Below are 26,538 nucleotides of genomic sequence, written 5' to 3' on the forward strand. Positions count from 1 at the left end.
TATTTAATTAAATAAATATTAGTTAGAAATTATTTAATTTTCTAAACATATAATTATATACTTTATATTCCGTTGATTGTTCTTGTAATTTTATTTCAAAACTATCAGTCTAATTTCAGATATAATGATTATTTATATTAAAATACAATAGAAAATTATATTGTTTGATCTTGACATAATAATGAATAAGCATTTTACTTACTTACCTAAGTTTACCGCATTTATTTATTTTTTATAAAAATTCCAGATTTTTCACGATTGATATCCCGCAATTGGTATCACACGCGCTCAAAATGGCGATATTCTTCTGTGAGGAAAGTTTCTTTTTTCGACGCCTGGAAAATTGTTCTTTCTCTCTGTGTTGTCCACCCCTTCTCATTACTTCCCCGCTTCGCGGTAACGAGAAATAGTTCAGACTGACGCACCAGTGGAACGATCGCGGAAGTTTCCGCGAGATGCCTGAATACTTGCTACGGGGCGCCACGCGGGGGCCCGTATTGGCCACACTCGCGTACCGGCAATCAATTCGAACGATAATGAGTACGTGCTAAGCCCACGTACGCGCGGGCCGCGGTGGTAGTGTCGGACGGACGCGAAATTATTGCCAAGATCCATCCGAGTCCCCGTCACGTACGCGGTGCATCCGCGCGTGTGCGAAAGGTCGCGAACGAAAGTCCCGCAAACGGTATTTACCGAAAGGTAATAATTAATAAACGCGCGCTGCCGCTTCCAGGTTCACGATTCGTAGCGAGTCGCTCGATCGCTCGCTCGTTTCTCGCCCGGCTCGGAGATCGTTTCGCGACGATCGATCCCGTTGTTCGTCAGCGTGCATAGCTCTGTTCCTTTTCGCTGGATCAAATTCCACTTTTTATGCCTTCAGAGTGAAGCAAGTACATAATTGAGAGTATATGTAATTTATAAGAGAACGGATATTCCAGTCGATACGTTGGACTGTTGTTTAATCTTGACAGTCGTTCAAAGAAAAAGACAAATTTTTCCTCATGATAAAAAATATTAATTACAGAAAAAGTGAAACAATCACGCTCTTTATCGTTATTTTATCGCTTTCGGACTCGCTGCGAAGCTATGCGATTGTTTCACCTGACAATATGCGCGGCGGCTCGAACAATACATATTGAAGCAGAAAGAAACGAGAGTGACAAAAGACTCTTGCAGCATTATCGATGCAAATGCCTATTATACGACATGTCTGTAATAATGTCGGATACTTGATGAAATTAATCGAATAACGCTCGACGCATATCGGGAATGTAAAAAAAGGATACCTACGTTCTCGCTTTTTGCCGCGTACCGACCAATGCGGGTGGCTAATAACACGTCGCGTAAATCAAATTGTTGTGTGGCTATTAAAGAGAAGCGGTAACGGTGCGTGCCTAGTTAGCGAAATACGTACGACTTCAGGTGTATCGACTTCGCGTCGATAACGCCACTTATATTGCTCTATAACTATTCTCTGTTAATTGCAAGGAAATAATTAATCATCGTTGGTCGCGCAAAGACTCGTTATTACTAAATAAGTAATAAATGCATTCTTTCCCGCATCCGGCGTGTGACGAATGCGCGGATATATTTACGAGCCGATAAACGATTTGTGTTTGCGTTCCTTTTCCTTATAAAAATCGCCCAGAAGAAGAGCCAGCTTATGTTTACTTTATATTTTAAAAACTTCGAAAAGTCGTCGATGTTTTTGTACACGTGATTTAAATGAGTAATAAGTTGATTGTTAATTCACAATTGCAGATCGCGCGATTTCTTCTATGTCAACTTATTTATGCCAATAAGTAAAACGCGCAGCCGTGCGTTTGCATAACCGCGCAAAAATGCTGCTTTACGCGCGACGTTTTCTCGAATAATTAAATCAACTTACGAAATTAATGAAAAACTGAAAGAATCGAGCATGCGGCAAAGCGTTGCGCCAAAGAAACTGTTGATCGCGTGTCACTCTGCACATGTTCTTGCGACGGGGAGATAAAAATTTATATGGAATTTTAACTTTATGGAACTGGAATCAGAAAAAAAATTTCCGCAAGGTCGGGTGAAAAAAATAATTCATTTGAATAGCAAAAACACGAAAGACCACACACACGTATCAGCCGACGCTTGTTACGCGAAATGTTGCAGTAACATAACGAACGAATTTATATAAGACCGTAATGAGGCACAGATGCAATTATTGGTACTAATTATAGTGGAGATGAAAGACAATTGAGGAAGGGGACAATTTTGACATTTTGTCTTTTATAGCTTTCGTTTTTCAAAAATTCGTAACGTCAAAAATTAAGACTGATCTGTTATTTTACTGAGGAAGTTAATACAAAGTTTGAATAAATTATTTTAATAATTAAGGACGTAATTGAATAGATTTTAAAACCGAATATTTGCTCCAACTTTCCCCTGTGGAGATGGGAGGGATGGTAGAGAGAATTTGGAGAAAGCATTAGAAATAACTATATTTTAATTATTAACGTATTTATTACTTTTAATTGCAACATTGATTAAAATCATTCATTAAAGTAAAATTTATTAAAGTCATTTATGTATATATGCATATATGTATTCTAAAGAAATAAAAGAAATAAAATAAAACAAATAAAGAACATTAATTTTTATAATACAAAAGAAAATTTATTTGTCTCTGAAAAAGTTTTAAATATAATATGAAACAATTGGTTTTCTAAGCAAACAATGAAATGAAAACTAAATTTTTAAGAACAAATTATAGAGAAAGACAATTTTTTCTTCGTTTGCTTACTATTTTAAGTAACATGCGCTTTTAGCTCGGAAATAATTTAATTAACATAATAAATAAATAATAAATAAAAGCTATTTATTAAAACTGTTATAAAAAAAAGGCAATGAAAACAAAATGTTTTGTGGAAAAATAATAATATTAAGACTGATACAATAAATTAAAAATTTATGGAAGCGTAAAGACTCAAGGGAGGTTTAGGACGTTCCAACTTTCTCACAATGAAATGTTCCAACTCTCCCTAATTAATATTTACAATTTCAACCAAGTTTTCATACATGTCGTATAGAGACGCATCAGCTGTGTTACAATCAAAAATGCACTACCAATTGTTAGAAAGGAAATAACCTCGTCTCAAATTTTCCTTACAGTTTTTTCGAAGTAACAAATCGGTGCGTCGAACGTGCGGGTGAATTTCGCGCATCTCTCGCGTTGCGCGCGTTTTGCAGTCTTCTTCATCGTTCTTCGAACAGCGACGATCGTTATCAGACGACTTAAATCCGGCATATTGCTCGAAAGCGGCGCATTCGATACTAGTGGCCAAAGTAAATCGGCTAACAAGATTTGCACGGAGAACGAGAGAAAGAAGGACAGAGAGAACGCGTGCGTGCCGCTTCCCGTCGTTGAATTATTTTTGCGGTTCGCGAAAAGCGAACGCGAGGAGAGCTCGTTCTCTGGAAAAGGAGAAAAAATCAAACAAGACTGCGGCCCGATCCCGAAACGACGGAGAAGGTGGGAGCCGCACGCCTAGGAGAAAGTAAGCCGCCGAAAGTTTCGTTTTCACGTCTGGCCCGGTCCTAAAGCGACCGGTTCCGCCATTCTGATCGCCGTTCCGCGACCGGATTGGGAAATACGCGGGTTGTCCGGACTTCGCGCGCTGAGATCGTCGGAATTTATTGTCGCGCTTATTAATTGTCCGTCGCCTTGGCACACCGCGATCCAGTTAGCAATAATTATCACTCGTATAAATTAATAATCGCATATATAAAAAAGTAAGAGAGAAAGGAAAGGGGCGTATGCACGAACGAGAGAGAAAAAAGAAACCGGAAAAAATCGAGAGAAAAAACAGCGAAACGAACGAATTATGAAATATCGAATAATATCGCGATAAATAAATCAATGGCACCACCTGCTCTCTCGTCCTCCTCCCCTGGCACGAAGCAGGGATGCGAGTGAAAGGGTCCAGGATCAACAGGTTGCTTGATTCTCGTTTCAGTGTGCCGGCCGACCTTTAGCCGGAAAGCTGTGGCGCGTCTTTGCTCGCATTAAGATCTCCCAGGCCGATAGAATTTACAAATAAGGACGACGTCGGATCTATGCGCGGACGGGCGCGCATAGAACAAGGAAGGAATTTCCAACTGAAAATTGACGGGGCAGGCGATCTCGATCGATCGATTCGGCAGCTGCGCGTCGGACGAGAGAGAGACTACATATGAATGTTTAAACGGGCGAAATAAAACGATTCGAGCGAGAGAGCCTGCATTCGACCGATTAAATTCAAAATAGCGGTCGATCGTCGATTTTAAATTTGTAGCAGCGCACGTATGCGTTACGAATTGTCCCTGAAGCTTTAGAAAAAAAAAACAACAACGCGCGTTAATATGCAATTTATATAATGCAATTTAATCGCAAAAAGAGATTTTGATCGACGGACGCTGAAGAAGTCTCGGACGGGTCTTTCCAAACCGAGGGGAGGCAAAAAGGAAGGAAGAAAGAGGAAAGGAATGAGGTAACTAAAAACGAAGAGTAAAAGGCAGAAAAAGAGGTGAGCGAAGAGGAGAAAGGATCCTTCCGTGACTTGCGAGAGTCCGCGCAGGTCCTCTCTCTCTCTCTCTCTTTCTCTCTCCTCGTGGTTTCCGCGTTCGTACAACAGGCACATCGCATCTACCGGACCGGTTTTGGTGATTCAGAGCTCTCTTCGTGCCTTCTCGCTACGTAACTTATGTAAAACCCTCCCGCACCCTCTTTTTCGTGCGATCTTCGCGATCGACGAAAAAAATAATCGCGATTGGCATGATCGGCCGATGAGGAGCGTAACTCTAGACGAACGTGAAGATTGAAAAATAATTGTTTATTGCGAAACAGATGGCGACTTCTTAAGATCTGAAGCTAATTAATTTTCACGCTTCTCTGGAGAGAACTTCTTCGAACAAAAAAAAAATCGAAAGACCGTGTCTCAGTGAAAAATTCGCGCGGACATTTCTCGGAATAAAATTACGGGTCTCTGACAATCCGAAAGCTGAGGAAGTCATATTGATTTTCCTGTAGATTAATATTTGCACTTAAAGAAGTATTCTCGTTTGAAATGTCATTTTGTAAGTGACTTTTGAAATTTTGTTTGAAAAAATTGTAAGCCATACAATTCTGAAGCTTCGTACAAATATTTATCTATATTTTAACTATATATAATAATTTCTACACATTATTATTCTCAATATTAGTAGTTATGAATAATTTTGTGCAACGTTTAACGAAAGATTTACTTGCATGTTTGCCACGATCTCAAAGATAAAAACATTATTAAACTATAAACTTGTAGCTATCGTCTCTACCACAACGTAGAATAAAAATTGATTTTTGACTAGTTTTTTCTCTTTGAGAGGCCTTAAAAATTGAAATATTAAAGATATCGACTTCACGAAATGATAGGGACGATAGTCATAAGTTTATAGTTTGATAATTTTTTTTCTGCCGTTTTGCTTTCAGAAACCTAAAATGCCGTGAATCGAGGTCACTAACCTTTCACGATGAGCGTTAATAAAATTATTTAACTCTATTAATATTGAAGATAATAATGTATGGAAATTACAATATAGCTAAAACATATATAAATATTTATGAAACTTCAGAATTTCGTCTTATAGTTAAAAAAAATCCCAAAAGTCATCTACCAAACGGAACGTTCCAAATGAGATCCCCTCTTAATTGGAATTCTGTTAAGGTTAATTCCTAATAATCTTTCAAATTTTCGATAATGCACACCGTAATTAGCCAGGTCTTCTCCTGTGAGAATACCTTCTTCTTGACAGTTTTCTTTCTCCGTTTCACTTTCCCTATCTTTTTTCCCGCCTTGTATTTATCTGCGTTTATGATCGCCGAACCGTTCAGCTACGACTGACTCGCGACGCTTCCGCGTTGATCCAAGGTAGAGAATGGAGACAGCGGGGTCTTTTTTGAATCCTACCCGGTCCTGATGGCCCTGACCCAAAGCGAGACGCGCTTTCGCAGGTTACAATATGGCCGCCACGGAACAGCTTTGTCTTCGCTCGCAACATTACAGTCGCCCAGCTGCTATTATTAGACAGGCAGCAGGGGACGGAAGGTTCGAGCGGTCATTAGCGAGGAAAATTAAAAGTCCTCTCTTCCGGTTTGATATGACTGGGTAAGTGTCGGAGATATTTCAAATGCAAATACTACATTCTCTTTGTTGCGCCAAATACTCGTTAATGTTCCGCGAACATCCCGCCATCCATCTTGTCCCGATAATGATCTAATCAGGCCGATGACAGGTCTCGTCGTTAGACCCATCGTCCGAAGTGGGATGCTGCGGCGATGCGGTGTGTGATAAACCGTAGCTAGTTCGAACCATCAACGAACGCCGCGTTTCTATCGTTCGAGTGAGAAAAAGTATAACTGCCTAAATGCCCGACGGAGGAACTCGGTCGCCCCCGATGATGGACGGCGAGGGATCGTACTTATCGGGTTTCGTGGGCCGCGATACGACTCGAAATTACCGAAGCGAGCGAAATTAGTGGATGTCGGTTTCCGTCGCGGCATCGCGATGCCCGCAATTTTCAAACGGACCCGGGCGGGAGTCACGGAGCAAGTCAGCCCGTCCTCATTCCTCGCGGAGTGACATACTTCCTGAAACGCGGCTCTCCGACCGGCCGATCTGTGAAATTAACGACAACGGAGCGTTTCGTGCTCCGCTAGGTAAAATCGAAAGTGGCGAAATATCACAGTCGTGGCTAGAGACCAAGGAACAGCGCGTTTCAGTCTGAGCAAAGAGGGAGAAAGGGAGAGAGAGAGAGAGAAAGAGACACCACACTCACTTGGAGGGGGTACAAATAGCTCCTTCCCTCCCCCTAAGGTGTACACGCTGCTGTGGATGATGTCAGGATGTTAAAGGCGAGTACATCGACGGTTGTTTACCGTTGAATAATCGCGTGCACCGAGGAAGAACAGGGAAAACGCGAACTGCCAAGAGTTTCCTCCAAGAGAAAGAGATCTCAGGCGACACTCGAGGACGGAGGCTGAAGGGTCGCCACTGGAAAGAGAGAGAAAGGGGGAAACGTTCGGCGACCTACATATTTAAACACGAGCGAAGCGTGATAATTAATTTCGACATGTGATGAAGAGTCGACCGTAGATCGAGAGTAAAAGCTCCGTTGTTCTTCGATATCCGAGAAACCGAAGCTGGACTTCGTACGAGAAGGAAAAAGAGAGAGAGAGAGAGCGCGAGAGAAGCGGTAAAGTAAGCAGAGACGGAAGGCAAGCCACAGACGATCGAAAAAGTGCGGCGCGATCAGCCGGAGCGCGCGGACAGGCAGGTAGACGAGGACGGTGGCGTTCTTCGAGCGAGAGGGAGAGGAGGAGGAGGAGAAGGAGGAGGAGGACTAGGTCTGGATCCTAAACGTCGGACGGAGAGGTGCTCCGGCAAGAGAGAGAAAGAGCGAGAACAGCGAAGTGCGCGCGGAGAAGGAAGAAACCGCAGCGCACGACGGTGCGCCGCTCGCGGCTTTTGCCAGTCGAGTGGGGTCAGGTTGTAGAAGCGTAGTGGGAGGTGGGGGCGGGAAAAAGCGGATGTTGGGGCGGAGGAGAGCGAGACGGAGAGTCCGCTGGCTGGACAAAGAGGGAAAGAGAGGTTGTCGAGGCGAAACGGCGTGGCGCTTGCGACTCAGTGTCTTTCCGGACGCCACACGTTCGAGACACGCACGCGAGTTTCCATCTCCCCCCCTCCTCTCTCTCCCTCTCTCTTTCTTTCTTTTTTCTTTCTACCTCTTCCTCTCTTTCTCTCGCTCCCTCTCTGCTTGCCGGCCGCCTCATCGTCCTTCTCTCTCTCTCTCTCAGAGGCGCTCTCCATCCTGGCCGAGCGTCCGGGCGGTCGCGCTCCTCCGTCTTCCTCGCTCCGTCCTTCCTCGTGCTGTCTCTCTGCGCTCACCTCCAGGACGACGTCGAGGCACGTCGTCCGTGCCCTGCCCCCCTCTATCCGGGCATGAGAGGGACCAATAGGAGCGCCGCTTCCGGCAACGAAGGCGCTCCAATCGGCATACGGCGCCGACGGATAGATGCTGACGAGCGGCGATTTTGACAGTCGACACTGTGCTACTCTCAGCGCTCGCGGTTTAATCGCTCGCGCGCGCACTGAGGCCTGTACCGGGGTGCACCCTCCGAGGCTCGCGGGACTCGGAGTCGGCTCGGCGCCGCGGTTCGTGAATCGGAGCCAGTGCCCTCCGGAGCGTGGATCCTATCGCCTCGCCGCGGACTTGTCGCGCGCAGGGCCCACCAGGGGCAAGTCTGACAGCTCGCGGAAAAGTGTCGCCGGCTCTCCCGCGTTGGATATATCCGGTCTCTCGTCAATCGGTGAATCGCGCTAGTTACCGCGACGCCTACCTGTACCCCCGAGTGAGTGCGACGAGGGAAGAGTTCGGCCCACATCGACTACGCCCTCGAGCGATCCGCAGCTGAGATTCCCCACGGTCACGTGGACCGAGCGACACAGCGGGGCGCTCACGAAGAGCACTCGCTCGAGCTCTCGTCGGCGAGCGGAACGATCGCGGAAAATTCCGAGGCTTCGCAGAGCGGTTCTCCGCGCGAACGTCTCTCTCATAGACCACGAGACCGAGAGTGAGAGACTGAGAGAGAAAAAGAGACAGACGCGCGCGCCTGCGGCTGTCAAGAATAGTCGTATATTCCACGCGCCCGCTCCTGGAGCCGGAGCGGCTGGAAAACCGGCGGACAGCCTCGGTGATCAATTGAGCCGGCCGATAATTCATCAAAGCACCCGAGAACGATCGGGTCTCCTGGCAAGAGAGAGAGAGAGAGAGAAAGAGACGCACGCAGGTGTATCGTCGCCGACACCTCCGCCGCGGATGCGAGCGCGTCGTTCGCGCCGGTACGAGTGAAAGGAAGAGAGCCGAGGACTCGCGTTAGCCGAGCGCGGACCGGCCCGCGAGCGGGCGAGCGGGGCGACGAGGGTGCTAATTAAATGCGCGCGTGAGGTAATCGGATGAGCTGCGCTATGGAGTATCAGCAATTGGCGCCACCGCCGGTACCAGGGGTGCTGCACCAGGCGGCGCATCATCCCCAGCAGCACCAGCAGCCGGTGCAACCGCCGCACCCGCACATCGTGGTAGCGCCGGCACACCAGCCGCAGTCCCAGCAACAACCACCGCCACCGCCCCTACCGCCGACCTCCCACGGCCACCAAGTGCACCCGCCGTTACCACCCATTCACGATGACAGCACCAGCTCCAGGTGGTCTCAATACCAACACCTGTGGAGGCAGCATCACGTTTACATGAACGGTAGGCACGCGGCTACGCCGCCAGCTCGCTCGAAATTTCAATCTCCCTCTCTCTCTCTCTTTCGCTTCGAAGAAAGCGAAAGAAAGAGGCAGACAGAGAAGTGCGTTTATTTACACTCTGCGGCTGAGCCCCTTAAGAGGAACACGTAGAATGAGAATGCGGTGAGAATTACGTGATAAGTAGAATAAAAGAAAGTGGAAGGAGGAAGGAAGAATATGTGAGTAAAAATAAATTGAAGAAAGAAAAGAGAGATTTGATCGATCGATGGGGTGCATTGAAAGAAGGATTTCGTGATAAGTATTACAATTTGGCGGATATTTGCCGGCCAAATATTTCATTACCGCGGCCAAATAATTTAGTTTCGCACACTAAATATACAGTATACGGAACAAAATTATTTAGTTGCAGTAATCGAATATCTGATCGGCAAATATTCACCAAATCTGAGTGCTTATTGCCGAATCCCCTTTTCTATGTGCATTTATTCTATACTCTACGAACATAATTTTTTAAGAACGTTAGAAATGGCTACAGAAACAATATATCTTGAAATGAATAATTAATGTCAAGTAACGTGTTATTAAAAACATGTCCAGATGCATCGCGGTTAATTTATGCTTTTCGTCAAGTCGATTTACATAAGAGGGAGAGACAGAGAGAGATTTCGATGGGAAGAATTGATACTCGTTGACGCATAATTATCAAGTCGCCGATGGTAGACCCGGTGTCGTTGATGGATCGCGACCGGAACGACGGATCTCGCGATGAATTATCGGTAAGAGAGAGGAGAGTCGCGAAAGCTAATGAATATGACGACCGTACGGCGCGTGTATAAGCGCTGGGAAAATTGGATATGGATCCAATGCGCCGGCAGAGAGGGAGAAGTAGTGGTACTCGCCGTCGTAGTCGTCGAGTAGAAACGCCCACCTGTTGCTCACATTAGCCAGCCTACATTCGGTCTGTAACTACTGCGCGCCGATCAGCCGACTATACGCTCGAGCATCGCGCGGTTACGGCGCGCGTTTATTTATTCGCGGTAAGTCGAGGAGTTGAAAGGCGCGCATCGCGCATAATTTCGCGGATACTTTGAAAGGGATGTTCAAAGAGAGGCGGAACAGGCTCGAAAATTAGTCGAATGGAAGAAAAGAGGCGGGAAAAAGGTAGAAATTTATTTATTTATGCATAGGGCAAAAAATCTACTAAACACAAATATGAGAAAAGAAAAGGAAATAACAAAACAGAGGGAAGGGAAGCAAATTAAAAAAAAGAAAAAAAAAACACCTAAAAAATATAGAAAACGGAAATAGTTAATCGATTTCGAAATTTTTATACGTGTTTGGGTAATAGTTACGATTATGTGCTCGGTAAATTATATTATTCGATAATTTTCGTCGGGGAATACGCGCGATCGTCGTTTGAAAAGGAAGGTTCGTTGTTGCTTCATTTACTACGAGGCGCATTTGTTAACTAAACAGGTTAGTTAATCGAACATGGAGCGCGAATGAATCATCCAGTCGCCGTGTGTAGACGTGTGAATTCACCTATGCTGTATCTATCCTAGTTACAGCGGATTCGACTCAAGGCTCTTCGCATTTGCATCCTCCCACGTCCTCAGCTCGTTTCGCTTCTGCACGCGTTCCCGCTCCAACTCTCTCTCTCTCTCTCTTTCTCTCTTCCTCATCCATTCATTCATCTCGCTTTGTCGCACCGATGGAATTTCCGTGGAAAAACTGTTATTGTATTACATTTATTTGCGCGCACGCTCTCCGAGCAGCGAGAGAACACCGGATTAGAACAAGGCGAACGAGCCGTTCCGTTCCTATTATAACCTATTCTATCGCTTCGCCTATTCTATTTCGGACGGAAGCGTAACTTATTATTATTCCGTAATATATATTATTCCGTAAAATCCACTTGCGAAAACAGTTTAAATATTTATACACGACGACAAATGCGAAAGCGTGGCCTATGCATCGGAATTTGACATTAAGTCGGACATCAAGTATCGAGGCGTTAAGTGGAAATACTACTGTTTACCCGTTTACGACTGCGCTTCTTCTCCTTTCGCGGTCCGGCACGCCGTTAGATCACTTACCCGTATCAGGCAGAAAAAACAGTTTATTTGAATTTATCCGAAATGGACAAATCAAACGCGCGTTTAGGTTGAGGAAGAGCAGAATTTCCGATTATGAGAATGAAATTTGACTCGAATCAAACCAAGAGTAATAAGGAGCAGTGGGAACCTACATAGCGAAAAATTTTGTGTTAAAAACGATCCACTGAAATTTTGGCGTTATCTCAACAAAAATGGAATACGTTAAAAGGTAATATAACGAGATAAATATATTAATTTAATATATATTTGTGTTTTCCAACGTATGTTAAAGTAATCCACAAAAATTGAAAATTTTTAATATAAATCAGTATATATAAAAAAGAAAAAACATATGACACTGCAATTATTGTGCCCAGGTTTCTATCGGTCTTTTGTTACTCTCGGTATGATTTGACATCAGTGGAGCCTTTTACTTGAACTTCAAATTTCGCTCATAAGAACTAGAAATTCTGTCTCCTTTGACCAAAAACACGCGTTTGGTATGCCTATTTCAGGTAAATTTATCCCGATTCCTTTCTCCGTGGGATATTTAATCGATCTCGCGCCGGTCGGCAGCGTCGCGCGTGGCTAATGCGATCTCGTCAAAAATTTTTGGCGACGCGACCGTATTTATGTGTGTACGTACGCGCTTCGTTTCCGTGAACCTACGGTCGTTCAACCCATTCAAATGAATATAACATTTCACCTCGTTAAGTCACGATACCACTCGCGACTCGGAATTTCCCGGGCGAGTCATTCTCATTACAATTTCGCATTCCCGATGGCGTCGGGCATTGCGTTTCGCAAGATACGCCAGATTAAAATGACAGCGAGGAGAAGTCCTTACAGTATGCAACGCGACTTCCTCGCACGTGTTCCTCGCACCTTTGTCGTCTTTGACTTCGCGTGCGCTCTATTTCCCCCTCTCTCTCTCTCTCTCTCTCCTCTCTTAGCATTCGCCAGTCGTCATACGACGAGCAATTGCACGACTGCATGCACTACCTATCATTAAGCACACATTTGCCCGCAAACATTTGCAGGCAATTAAATTTGCTACGGAAGGGAAAAAACGGACCTGCGGTATCGTGTTTTCCGTTAGATAAATAATTAGTTGGATAAACAATATCTCTTGCGAAGTGGGCTGGTTCGAGATCGGGATTGTTATAATTGTTTCCTTTTATCGTTCGCAACCATACCCCTTTTTTGCGAGTACTCGCGAATTAATGGCCGCCGCGGATCTCGATTGCACGGCCGGCGCAATGACGACGCTCGTATCCGCGATACGTCGCATTGTCATCGAGCACAATAGATTAGAATCGCGTTTTAGGATGCACAATGCTAGGGATGGGTCGGACCGGCCTCTCCTAGTCCCAAAGCGTAGAGCACGTCGAGCGCTGATTGTCGGGATCGCGTCATCGTCAACGGCGAATTCGCGAGGCGCAGGATTATCGCGGCGACGCGTCTCGAGAACGCGAATGTGGGAAACGGGTTCGCACCTAAACAGCGCGATTCCGCCGGTTTTCCACAAATCAGTTCTCCTCCACGCTCGCGTGGAATTAATCTTTCGAGTGCGAAGCACTTCGGAACCGAACGATCACTTGGACAAGGACGGAATAATTTCAGCCGTTGTACTGTAAATGGACGAGAACAATATTAGATGTGTATATGCGCATGCATGTGTGTGTATGGTGGTGCGAAAAGTTTGCCAAATCGAATAGAAAACCGGACCCGATTTCGAGGTTGATCTTTACGATTAAAATGAACAACATCGACTTGATTTTTAGGCATCTAACAAGGACCTCCTATTTTTCTGTTAATACGCGGAAAGAATGCTGTTGTATCAAGAGAATTGGCGAACAACGCCATAATTGGAATACATTTTCTCGATTCAATAATAATATTATTGAAAGTAACGCATCATATATTGTATTTTAACAACATGAGAATTGGAGTCGATAATATTGTTATTGAATCAAGAAGATTCACTCTAATTATGCCTGTGGTGCAGTGTTTACCAATTCTATTGATACATTGTTAACGTGCGTCCGAACCTTCCACGGGGATTTAATGGAAAAATGACGGACCTTTCCACCGGATTGATAACTTGCGGAAAAATCGGAAGCAGTGTGCCGAGACCGGGTGAAATTTATGACCGTTGCTAAAATATACGACATAAGGTCTGTGACACACGGAAAAAGCCGTAAACGATAAAACATAAGCGGAAAAATTGACCGATCGTAGTCGATTTATTCTCCTTACGGTCGAGGAATAATCGACTAAACGTGAATACAATTGCAACGGTTGACAATTGTTGCTCGTGTCGAGAGCACGAACCGAAAGAATTCAACATATACATCTACACTTTATTCCGATAACATATGCTGGACGCATATATGTGCGCCTACTGTGCTCGAGAAGTTAATGAGCACGTGGGGAAAAAATGAGCGCGCATCTCGGCGAGGTGCGTGGAAATCGCCGGACACGAAAGCTGGCGCCTCCCTGGCGCAAAGTCGACAACCTTGCCGATATTGAAGCGCATCGGCAACTAACGAGTCGGAGTTTCCGAGTTAACTCGTGCGCCGACCTACGACCTCGAGAGATATCGTTGCCGACCTTGACGGTGTTACGCGCTGCGATTTGAATTCCGCTTCGAGACTTGGCCGGCGAGCGCGATGTTTCATCCGCAAGAGAGATTCTCTCTGTGTCTCTCTCTCTCTCTCTCCCTCTCTGTCGCTCGCGCGAGCGGCGAGCGTAAGAAATATTTTCCGAATACGTGAGCTGCATGTCACCCGCGCGGCGAATATCCTCCGACCGAACGAGTGAAACTGCGGAGCGCATCACGCGCGAACGCGCACACCAAAACGGTTTTCTTCAATGTTGCGTACGTAAAGAGCCGTACGCCCGACTCAGGCTGTTTTTCTTCCGTGCATTGACTCGAATATTCAAGTTATCAAAATAACGTATGACGTAATTGTTGGCTCACACGATTTTCAACGTCGTAAAGAAAAATACGTACGTACTGGATTGAAGTCAATCATCATTCCGACACTCCTTAGCAAATTTTCGCGTGGGTTCAAGTGAAATTTACTTAATCCGAATACACATTTCCTAAGGAGTATTAGAGTAATTATTTACTTGAACCCAGCACTTTTTTCTATGTATACGTGCGAGGACGAGGCCGAAAATTGTATAGTCGCGATCCAGAGGACGGCCAGATATTTATGACCCTTCGTGTACACCGTCGGACAATGTCGCGTACGCACGAGCGCGTCCACGTGCCGTGCCTTTTGAAGAAGTCGATCCGCGAAATCCGATTTCGCCGGACGACGCGATCGCTAGAGACGATTATCGGGATTACTTGCTCACGTGTGAACTCACCCTGAAAGGTCCCTTCTCGAAAATCTTCGACGGAGCGGACCGTCTCGCAGACACAGTTCTCAGCACGACACGTTTCCGAAACGGAGAGGAAAAATGTGACGTTATCGGTTAATTACATGCCGGTTAAAATTATCATTCGCGAATATGCGATCGAATGAAAGGAGAAATCGACGGATAAGAGGCACAGATATTATCTCTCGATCGATATGTTATATTTTCCCAAAGACTCGACGATTTTTCACACCGAAGCGGTCATTCAATTATTAAATTATCTATATCCGACGTGCGCACGGACACACGACGGTTTTCTTCCCCGGTGCCGTTACGTAACCGCGGGTACGCGACACAGCGAAAGTCAGGCGCGTACTCGCCTTAGGAGGTAACAGCTGACGAGTGGCTTTTATCTTCCTCCAGGTAAGTTTCGCTCGCGAGGTGCCCGTCGAGTTGAGCCGATTCGCAACACGTAGATACCGAACGGAGCGAATGGGCGTTTAACCGAAGAAAAAGTGACGGTGATTCATTCGAAGAAGTCGTTAACGATCTGATGTTGTTAATTATTAATCCGGCTGTGTGTGTACGTGCGGAGACGAAACGTCCTTCGATGGGCGCGTAATTAGCCAAGCGTAAATTACGCGTTCAGCTAATAATTACACCACGCCCGCACGGGTGACGAATACCTTTTCTTCGAGACGACGAGTGTCGTGCGAACAGCTTTTCCAAGAAAAGAGCAAACTTTATGAGCTTAAGTGCTATTGTCTTCATTTCTTTTTTCCCCGGTTTTCTCCTTCTCTCTTTATACGGGGGAGGGATATTCATGTTTCCTCGGAGTCACCGCGGCTATCCGGGAGTGTTACTTGGATTCATCGGCCCGGTTACGGAGTAAGCGCGAAACCCTCCGTGTTCGCACGTGCACATCGATCGCGGCTAAGGCGGCACGTTAAAACGATAAAAGCGGCGCATACACAATCGGTTCTCTCGTTATCAGGACGACCCGTCGTACGCGATACCGCGCGTCTCCTTCGCGAGACCTCGACGATAAACTTTTCCCCGACTCTTTGCAAAGCGGCGACTTGGGCCCGCGCGCTCGATTACATCGCTGACATTGTGTCACACGCATATTCGGAATGACGGTGACGCCGTATTGCGATGGTCGCGGTTCAAAATCCGGCCGAACGTGTGCATCGATGTTAAATACGCTAAATCCCGTTATTATTCAAACGTTCAAGGCTCTTTCGCCGCGGCTAGGTCAGCAAGGCCACGGCTGCCTTTCGATACTCATACGCTCGCTCACTGCCGTCGTCGTTTGATATACGTAACGAGCGATCGGATCGTTATCGAGCGAATCCACTCGCGTGAGCGATTCTGTGCCGCCGACAGCTCGAGATCCAAAATTCGTCCAGGTGCGAGAAAAACTTTCGCGCTCCGTTCGCGCGCCCGTCGCCGCGTGCGATTCGTTACTTTCGCGGAGGCAGAATGCATCGAGGTTCCTTTCCGAGTTTAATTCGACGACAAATTTTCACAACTGCGAGATTCGCGCAGCGACTGCGATTTCCGCGCGTAGCGTCCCCGATCTCGCGTATGATTTCGTTTGGACGGTTTGATTCGGTGAAAAAAAATCGACCGAATTCTCCTTGGATCGAAGTCGGCGGGAGATGTTCACAGCGGCGGGGTTTATCGGATAATTTTCAAGTTCCGGGAAAACCGGGGATTTTCCTATCCTCTTCGCGGATTTTTCGTATTCTCATCTTTTCTATTTGCAAGAAATTCGCCATCTCTCCCGTCAGCCGCGTTGCGACGTAATTTGGTGAAAAAAAAGAAATCAATCGAATTCCCTCGGATCGAATCCATCGTTCGGGGAACTTTCACAGCGGAGCGGTGTTCGCGATTCGTGTCGCGATTGTGATTTTCGCGCGTACGAAGAAGAATCCACGGTCTCGCTCGTAGTCGACGTGTCGCGGCGGGATTGTTTCTCCGCTGCCTGCGAACCTGCGCCGCGGGGCCCCGACTGTTCCAGCCTGAAACCCGGAAGACAGCTGGCGTTGCGCGCGGTTCTCGACTACGTCGTCATCGTTGCGTCGTCGTCGTCGTCGGCGTCGTCGACGAAGGTCCGCGCGCGCGGACGTCGGAGAAAGTAATCACGTGCCATTCTTTAGAATAGACACCTTCGGGCTTTCCGCCAGTGGCTCTCTCGCCGCGGCTTCCACGTGGAGCCCCGGCGCAGACGTGGACTTTTTCGACGCCGTCGTGGCTCGTCGTCCGGGAAGTAACAAATCTAGGGAAACGCGGGGTAAAACCGGGGCGCTAAAGGAAAGGCTTAATAATAACGAAACGATCTTATATTTGAAATGTTTATTATAAAACTGTCTTGTAATCCATATTAATTAAACCTCGGTGTTATATAACCAAATTGACCGATAAAAAGGAAAAAGGAAAACTTAAAAAATCCCCTTGACTTCATTTTACCCCACAAGGGATGAGATGAGATAACGTTGAGGATAAGATGAAATGGCTGAAGAGAAGATGATGATATATTTATATCAATCATTTATATAGAAAATAATACCTTTTATATTTCAGTGCCGATTAGCATATTACGAATATTAATGTTGTGTCAGTTATTGGCATAATATTTGTGTTACTTTTCAATATACTCGCTTTGTGTCAAATTTAACACAAAATTGGTTACTCTGTACACATGATTTTTATTGTCTCTCTCTTACACGTGCAAGTTCAAGTCGCTGTAATTGTGTAGTTATATCTATATAGCATTTTTCGCGTCTTATCCCGCGACCCTGTCTTGCCCCGGGTTCCCCTACTCCCGAGTATTCTCTCAGCCGTTTTTCTCGATTGTGTACGGAAGCACGCGCTAGCACGAGCGAAGGAAAACGAGAGCAACGAGAGCGTGGAAACGGCGAAATGTACAACGTGTGGGCTGCGCCACGGCGATAATTGCGGCGTCTTTGCTAAACGAAATAGATCTGAAAGCGAAATCGGCGAAAAAACTTTGGAGACTTCCTAGATACGTAAGCACGCACCGCACACAACCGGTTCTGCGCTGCGGTCGACGCGAAGATATACTAGCTCCGGCAGCGAGGCGAGAAAAAATGGCTGATGGCGATCGGCTCTCGGGATCGGAGAACGTCCTGCGCGCGATAGCGATCGAAGGATCTTCCCGTTCGGCGGCGGAAAAACGTCGCGATTAGAAGAGGATCGAAGGTGCGCGGTAAATAACGCCGCTTAATGCGCGAGCGTCGCGAGCCGCGTCGGGGTTTCACGTGGACGGAGGAGCGGCCTCTCGGGCGTCCACGTGTCGTAAATACACGTGGATTTTTCCCGATCGGTGCAATTATATCGAAGCGTTACGGTGTGTATCACACACACGTGCGCCCGCGGACAGAAGAGCGCGCACGCGCGTTGCAAACCGACGGCCGGGCAAATAGAAAGCGGCGATCGCAACCTCGCAAACCGCGGACTTAACGCGTCAAGTCGCCACGATTATCCCGCGAATCGCTCGCCACCTTCGCCCATGTGGGCTCGTAAAAAACCTCGAGAAAAAGCGTCTCAACTATCCGGTAGGAAGCCTCGACTACCTTCGCTACATTCGTTTAAGAACCCCCGGGATTAGTCTAATGTCCTCACGCACGATCACGCAGAGGTACCCTCGCGCACAATGTTAACGCGCGATAATTAAGCAGTCCCATGCACCACCGTGGTTTCTTCATGGACGGGGGCAAGGGGGAAGATTATTAATTATTCTTAGTGTCGGGCGATAACCGTAATGGTGAAGTTAACGTCGTGCAGCGCGTACATTAGTGCGAGTCCGCGCGCACAAAATGTCGAAGGAAGCCGCGGTAAAATAACAAGCGGCGGCCGTGGGTACGATGAATATTAAGTCGGCGTCCACGCCCGCCGCCGCTAACGACGTAGTAGTAATCAAAGCGGGGATTTGATCTCATTAGCCGGTATCATCGCGATCCTCGGCGGTATAAAAACGGTATTCAACCTGCGTCTGCTGCGGCTGCGGACGCACTTCATAAATCAGTGATAAATTCCCAGCCGGCCGGTGTTCTCCAAGGTTCTCTCTTCTCTCTCTCGCGCGCGGCGTGTAACGCGTTCCGCGTGTCGCGCGCGACAAATGTTGCGATGCCGCTAATAGCGTTACACGTTGTAACGACGTAAGACGCGCAGAAATACAAGGGGTGATCGCCGACCGATAGCGACGTCATCGTGAAGGGCGTCGGTTAAACAAAAATATTCTTCGTCCGAGATAATCATTACTTAAAAGAAGACGAATATATTGGGTGATAATTTTCCTCGCAACATAAGGTGACATTTTCCTGTGCGTAGTGTTATCATTATCAGAATAAAAACGAAAAACGAAGGAAACAAACGGAGAAAGCGGGGCATCGGCGAAAATGCTGCCCCTAAGTTGTTTAATAAAAAGGTTCGCAGAAAAAGATAGTCTTAAACCAATGATAAATATTCTCATATATATGAAAGAATATTGTGATATTCTAAGAGATTTTTAGTCTTGAGCTGAGTGCAAATAATACTCGCATCAATACAAATTCAATCGAATCAAGATTAAAAATCTGTTAAGAAGATTATGATATTCTTGCTTATACACGAAAATATCTATGCTTGATTTAAAATTAATCTCTCTCTCTCTCTCTCTCTTTCTCTCTTTATATATATGTGCGAAAGTAAAAATTGAAACTTAAAACAGGCAAAATAATACAAAAAAGCCAAGATAACATAAAGAGACTCGACGAATTTCGGAGGAATTGCAAATCGACGTACAACTTCGCTCGCCGTAAAGAGCCGAGCGCGTGCAAATTGGAGAAATTTCGATTTCAACGAACGAAAGTCGCGGGGACTCCTCGCGGTCGCGGAACATGTAATTCGCGCGGAAAAAACATGAAGGTGATATAGATATACAGTATGCGATACATACATTCACGTGCGACAGATACATCGCGGACAGTTTCGTCGCTATTGATCTGCCGTTTTTTCCTTCACGTCGGTGATGTTAATCAACGACTAGAAGAGAGAGGAAATCTGTTGCTAATCGTGGCTATTAACATCATTATAGGTTGTCTTACAATTGCTCTTTCCGAAGGTGTGCGCGAGAGAGAAACAGAGATACCGGAAGGTATACACCGTGATCCGACGCGTTCGAACTGGACAAACGGGAATAGCAAGCGGCGAATTCAATAAATTCACTGCATATGAGCACCGCGTATGAGCACGCGTGCAGGTGTACAATGTATACTTATACACACGTGTCGCTGCTCGCTATTGTCCAAACATTCTTTAAATAAGTCTTCGTCAAAACAACTCCAAGTCGCTACACACGCAGGTGGTAGTAGTAGCAAGTTCCGTACCGATCGAACCGCCACGAATCCCACGGGTTTCTCGGCCTGACCGTGCACAATTAGCATACGTCGATTTGTACAAAATTATTATGAGAAAATAAATTTTCAGAAAAAAAAACTCGAGACGGGATAAATAACGAGACATTCGAGAAGAAGGCTTAACGAAATCCAATATGTCGCGCGTGCGCGCGCGCGTGTGCGCGTGTGTGTGTGTGCACGTAAGATTGAGAGATTAAAATTATTTGTTGACAATATAAAAACAAAGGCAAGGAAGAATCAACTTCGAATGTCCGCGCGTGATAAGTGATATGAATTTTATTGACTTTTTATTTTCTTTTATTTTTTTTTTTTTTAAACAAAAAGATTTAAGATATCCCAATATCCTGGAAATATATAGCAATGTAGCTTAACTGGGCTCGAGTACTGTTTTTATTTTATTTCATTAAATGTTTGAAAAGAATACGAAGAATTTCATTCTTTTGTGATTATTATATCTGAATGTGCGCCTGAGACGCATGTTCTGAAACTTTTATAAAATTTCCAAGTTCAGGACACTTACAAACTCAAACTTCAAGTTGACGACATTAATTGTAAGATACAAAACTTCGGTTTACATATTTGTTTATATTATTTATCACACATTGACATCCACGACCCGCTCTCCCTCGTCTTCATTCGTTTTGCTTCCAGAACCTTGATAACATTTTCTCGTGAAATTATTTCTATCCGGGCGACGAAAGTTAAATTTATAGTCAGCGAAAGGGTCTCTCCGACGCACACATACACACGTAGGCGCGAAACGAACCCTTCCCCCTTCGTCCGGGTGTCGTGCGGCTTCGAAAAGTAATTTAAAGACGAGTTTCTCTTTTCGCACCGGAAAAAGGAACAAATAAAGAACGGGAGAAAGAAAGGGTCGCGCTGTTTACGAGAGAAAGGCGAACCGCCGGAGAGGTGTACTCACGTACGTGAGTGCGTGCGTGCGCACCGTACATGTGTCCGTATGAGACATATGCCCGCGGATATACGCAATCGTTCCTGCGTCCCCGTTATTTCGGTGAAAGTGAAAGTCACGCGGCACGCGACTTCCTACTCCGATCGGGCTTGCCAGACAGATAATTCTCAATGCGACAGAAACTTTTCAGAGGCTTACGCGCCGACCGTTTCGGAGGATTATCGATCAAATCGACGTACACATACACACGCACGCGCGACCCGTACGCGTAGAGAGACTCTTTGATCTATTCGGAGCCAACTTTCCCTTATTAAAAATGTTAAGGCACCATTAGTTTGCCGGTTTTGATTATTGAAGACTTTCCATGAATCGGCGCGGTCGGTTTTACGACTTCCAGAATTCGATATCCGGCTCGGGCGGATTCCCCGAACTTCTCGTAGAAATCGATATTATAATAGATGTTATAATTGTTACAATTAATTTCGTCGTTGCTCCGGCCGGATCATTGTTCACGCGTTGGATCGTTAGAATAGACGAGTTCGCGATTAATTTCACGGGTCTCCAAAGCGCTCGTCGAAAGTGATCTCGCACATGGAATGGGCGGCGACTGCGGCGGCGGCCGAGCGGAGAGGAAGTCATTTAAATTAATGAAAAACGAAACTCTCTCTCTCTCTCTCTCTCTCTTTCTACATATATCTTGAAGAATCCAGAATGCAAATGACGGATAGGACACATTCGCGCAGTCGAAATCGAGGATGCTGCCGCCTGTTCACCGAAAGTGGCCGCGCTCGCGACTTTCCACATTCTCGATACCACAATCGTCACCTGGAGCCAAAAAAAAGTGCCTCTTGGAAAGCGGCGTCTCCCAGCGGACTTAGCCGTTTCGCATTGGGCGTTTCGAAACAGTCATCTGAACGACTGTGTACAAGGAAATCATGCTGTTGCATCGATAGGAGCGGCCAATAATTGGAGCAAATCTCCTTGATTCAATAGCAATATTATGGAAACTAATGCGCCGTTTCAATAACTCGAGTATTAACTTACTAAAAAGAAAAATGTGTTACATCCAAGTAGATATTTGTACATACGGAATATTGGAATAATTATTTTACTTGAATTCACAATAATCATTGCTTGGATATAGCACATTGAAAGAGAAAAAGTGTTACATTCAAGTAATATTTACTGAAACCAAATAAAATAATTATCCCAGTACTTTGAAAGTCAACGAGGAGCAAAATTTTAATTGCAGAGAGCAAAAACGTTACTTGATAGAACCGAGCTACATAGAACCGAAAATTTACTCTGAACTCAATCTTAGGCACATATTCAGATATCAGAAAACTCTTCACAGAAAAATTGCTCACGTTTATTCAAACAAATACATTTAACGAAATAAAATAAAAAACAGCACTTGAGCCCAGTCGGCGTAATTGTTACTTTCTATTTTCATGGAATCTTTCATTTTGTTTTTAAAGAAGCAAATTGAACATGATTTCTTGCGATTGAGATTTTTTCTTTGCAAAAGCTCGGTAAGCCTTAAAAAGCCTTGAAAAAGCCTGGTAAGCGAAGAATGAGAAAATCGAGTTCTTCTCTTTTCAAAAGAAAAAGTGAGATGTTTTGAAACAAGAGAGTGAAAATATGAGTAAAGCGAGTCGCTTCCATGCCGGCAATTACGGCACGACTAATTCCGTTGATACAACGGCATTTTTTCTTTCCGCGCGAGGAAGTCTCGACTGCGCGTGGCGAGTTATTTGCTCGGGGTTTACTCGTTTTCGCAAAATAGAGCGCACACGCATGCACGATTTTCCACGTTCCCGATATATACATTATCCCGACTCCCGTTGATCGTTTTTCGTGTTCGCCCGGCTTCGATAATTAATGAAGGAAACGCGCATGACCGAACACGACCGGCTGCTGGTGCGCGCGGCTTTCCTCCGGCAGCGATATGGAGCAGCAGGAAGAAGGAGCTGATCTTACGTTGCCGGGTAGGAAGTCTCGGACGCGAAGCACGTTCCGATTTTTTTCTCCTTCCCAAGCGAATTGATAAACCGATCGGCCGCATTGATTTACGCCCGATATGCTCGAGATGGGCAGGTGTACTCGCGCTGGTTACACTTTGAGAGAGAGAGAGAGAGAGAGAGAGAATCACATCGATTTCCGCACGGCTTCGCCTGTGAAAGATGCTGCCGCGTAAGTCTTTTTCTCTCTCTCTCTCTTCCCCCTTCCCTCTTGTCTCTCTCTTTCCCTCTGCCGCCGACACGAAATCCGTGAAGTACAGCCGGAATGAAGTTACGGCTCTCGACGAGTCATCTCGTAAAAACTTTTACCCTGTACGCAAGATATATTCGAGACACCGCCATGCAGGGCTGACATTTGGATGGCCTCCTTTCTCCGTGTGCCACGTGGGCTCTCGTACTTTTCGGCACGAGAAAGTTGCCGTTAGATATGCTGACCCCACCGTCGAATACGAGCCTCCCTTTTTCTGACACAAAGCCGGAACCCGGCGAGCTTCAAGTATCTCTACCGAGAAAACTTCTCTCTCGCGCGTCCGCTGTACATTTTTCATAATAACACACGCTCTCTGACGACGCGTTTCCGGCAAATGAAAAGAGGGGAAAAGAGTTGGTCGTTACGGCGACACAGCACGCGGAAAAGATCTCTGTTCGTGCAGAACTGAATCGGGGGTACCGGGTGAAAATCCGACGACAAGAAACGACATCTCTGTTACCGCGAGATGTCGAAAACACTCATCTGAAGATGTAATCGTGTTAAAACTCGGCTGAGATAATTGGGAAAAACAATTGACTGGATTGACCTACCGCGGGAATCTTTCCGTTTCTACGGCCGGATTTTCCTCGTTCTTCGGGGCAACGGAAAATTCAGCTGCAGAAATTGTTTCTTTCCGCGCGCGCGAGCGAGAGAGAGAGAGAGAGAGAAATCTGGCACACAGCGACCGTCATTCAGCGAGATCGTTAAATAAATCGGCTGGAATTCAAAGTCCGCCGAACGATTTCCCCCCGCCTCGTGCACACCGGCGACTTTTCCAATTATTCTAAAGTGCCTACTAATTCCCTCATTTTGTGAATAAATATCGGGCCGCCAGGATGGTCCGAGCGGAAGACGGGACTAGGGAGAGGCCACGAGTCGGAGCAAATAATTGGCATATCTCTTAATTATTCGCATATCGCGAGGCGTCTCCAATTAAAGGTGACTCGTGACGGGCGCATCGGATCAATTAAAATCGACCTTATATACCACCGACGCCGGCCGATCCGACCGTATCGACGCGGGAAAGAAGTCGGTAATTGACAATTATTGTCGCAGTAAATTGCATATCCTGGCCGGGCGCCAGGCGAGATAAGAGGTCGATTATCGGGTGAAAGGTAATTATCGCAAGCACGACACGACGCGTCTCGGCAACGATCGGCTCTCTCGGAGAGACGTCGCTTCCGTCCGTTCGTCCGTCCGTTGCCGCAACTAGTTAGCAAGGAGGGTTTCTAGACGAGCTGCTCGGGGGAATATTGCGGGGCAAAATCGCCCGTCCCGCGACTTTTATTATTATTGTTATTATTTCCTCGCGTTTATGTTGCCCGAACGCGTCGCGAGTCTCCGATCGGAGCTCCCGAAATATTTCGACCCGATTACGATATGGAGATCAGCGGCGTAAGCAGTTCGAAGTAGAAAGGGAAACTCCGGGTCGGACACACCGGCTGAGAATATTACGCTCTTCTTCCCTTTTTTCCCCCATGGACGCGAGATCAATTACCACTTATCGCGATCGCGCCGCGGCAATAAGGCGCGCGTAATTAACGCGTTCGCGCGCATTCGACACTTCCTCCTTTCCCTTCTTCCGGCTGACGCGCTTTTCCTTCGCTTTTCTTTTTCTCTTCCCTCTTTCACTCTCTCTTTCTTTCTCCTTCTCTCTTTCTCTCTCCCTATTTCTCTTGTCGGGGAGAAGTCGCGGAGAGACGCGGGATGCGCGGCCTTGACACGGCATGAAAAATAATAAAAGTCGGCGGAACAAGCGTGGATGTGCGATGCACGCACATTAGTCGGCGCGCAGCAGCTGTTAGGAATTAATTTTAGATTAGACGGCCAGCGGGTGCCTGACTAGGTCAACTTCGTTCGAGTCAACGAGCGTCGTAAATGCACCGTTCGTCTTTCTGCCAGCGGCGGAGTTAAAGCGACCGCTCGTGGCCGGCATTCTTTTCCTCGCGCGTGAGAATCGCGGAAACGTCGCGCGATTTATGAACCGAGCTCTCGAGATCATCGATTGACCCTCCAGTGGTCGCACGGATTACAGGTAATTTGGATTACAGGAATTACAGGAATTGTAATTCACTTCATTCACGTTGAAGAACGAGTTTGGTTGGATCTTATCTGACAATAGACAATCGAGACGCGTTTCGATCGAAGGAAACGAAATTTCCAATTCCCGGGAACCGATCTGGTTTTCATAATCAGAAATTCTGTTTCCTTCAATCGAAATGCGTGCACGGCGAAAAATTCGGTGGTAAATTTCACGTAAGATGAATATGTTGAAAATTAACACAATATTAACGTCCGTAATACGTTAATCAACAACGGAGTATAAAATTTGTGTTATTTTAATATTTATACATGTTAAATATCGACGCAACTCAAAATATTGTGATAACATAAATGCAATTTGTTAAATTAACAAATTTACTACAACAACTTCAACGAGGACCGATTTTAACGCAAGTACAAAACATTTTTTTACCGTGCAGATCCGATTATATTCATTTTTCCACCTACGCCAAACCACAACATATTTTTCGAAAATAACATTAGCAAGCATCCATCGTACACCTCCGTATATTTGCCATTTAGGAACTGCTCTCGTCCGCCTCTTAAACAAAACCTCTCATGATTGTTATTCCGACATGAATAAATAAATATTCTCGCTTTCTAAAACCATTCTCGTGCCGAAAATGTCAACGCAAAACTGAGGATACTTGCCATTCACGCGACCTTTCCAGGGTTAAATCCGGCAAGGCCTCCAATCCGTCCGGTAAAAGCTATCAATTTCAACTCGGAGACCAAACCGGAAGATCCGACCGAGAGTCAACGATATTCGCGCTGAGTTTTCCCCCATTAGACATGAACTCGCGAACGGGATTTAGAATGCGACCGGCATTGTGTTCGGGCTGACTAGCGCGCCTTATTGGACAACGCTTGTCAGCTCCGCTTCCTGGATCCATGCGGACAGCGTACCATATTTACGCGGTGCGCGCACAGCACGTATGCGCCGCCGCGCTCGCGCGAACACGCATCGAGCGGCAAACTCGTTTCCGCGAGTTTTGCGCGCGTGAGAAAGGGAAAAAAGAAACGCGTTAGCGCGAGTAGGGGTAAGAAGCAGAAGAAGGAAAGACACGGCTTACTCTTCCTGGCTTGCTCCCCTCCCCCCCCCCCCC

The 26,538-nt window shown here is 46.1% G+C and overlaps 1 protein-coding gene across 4 annotated transcripts in view; it reads left to right on the forward strand.

Moving 5' to 3' along the window:
• Positions 1 to 26,538, forward strand: part of LOC106749341 (thyrotroph embryonic factor) — a 99,694-nt gene that overhangs the window by 45,914 nt on the left and 27,242 nt on the right. The window contains exon 1 of one of the 4 annotated variants that reach the window (XM_014628712.1): positions 7,609 to 9,297. The exons of 2 other annotated variants lie outside the window; for them this stretch is intronic. In XM_014628712.1, the coding sequence (XP_014484198.1) occupies positions 9,000 to 9,297 (298 nt within the window). In that variant the 5' untranslated portion in view covers positions 7,609 to 8,999. Of the gene's footprint in view, positions 1 to 7,608; positions 9,298 to 26,538 lie in introns of those variants that run through there. One more of the 4 variants, XM_014628711.1, reaches the window with a different exon arrangement.

The sequence above is a fragment of the Dinoponera quadriceps genome, unplaced genomic scaffold (genome assembly GCF_001313825.1).
Source record: "Dinoponera quadriceps isolate SergipeBrazil2010 unplaced genomic scaffold, ASM131382v1 scaffold3579, whole genome shotgun sequence".
Lineage (NCBI taxonomy): Eukaryota > Metazoa > Arthropoda > Insecta > Hymenoptera > Formicidae > Dinoponera > Dinoponera quadriceps.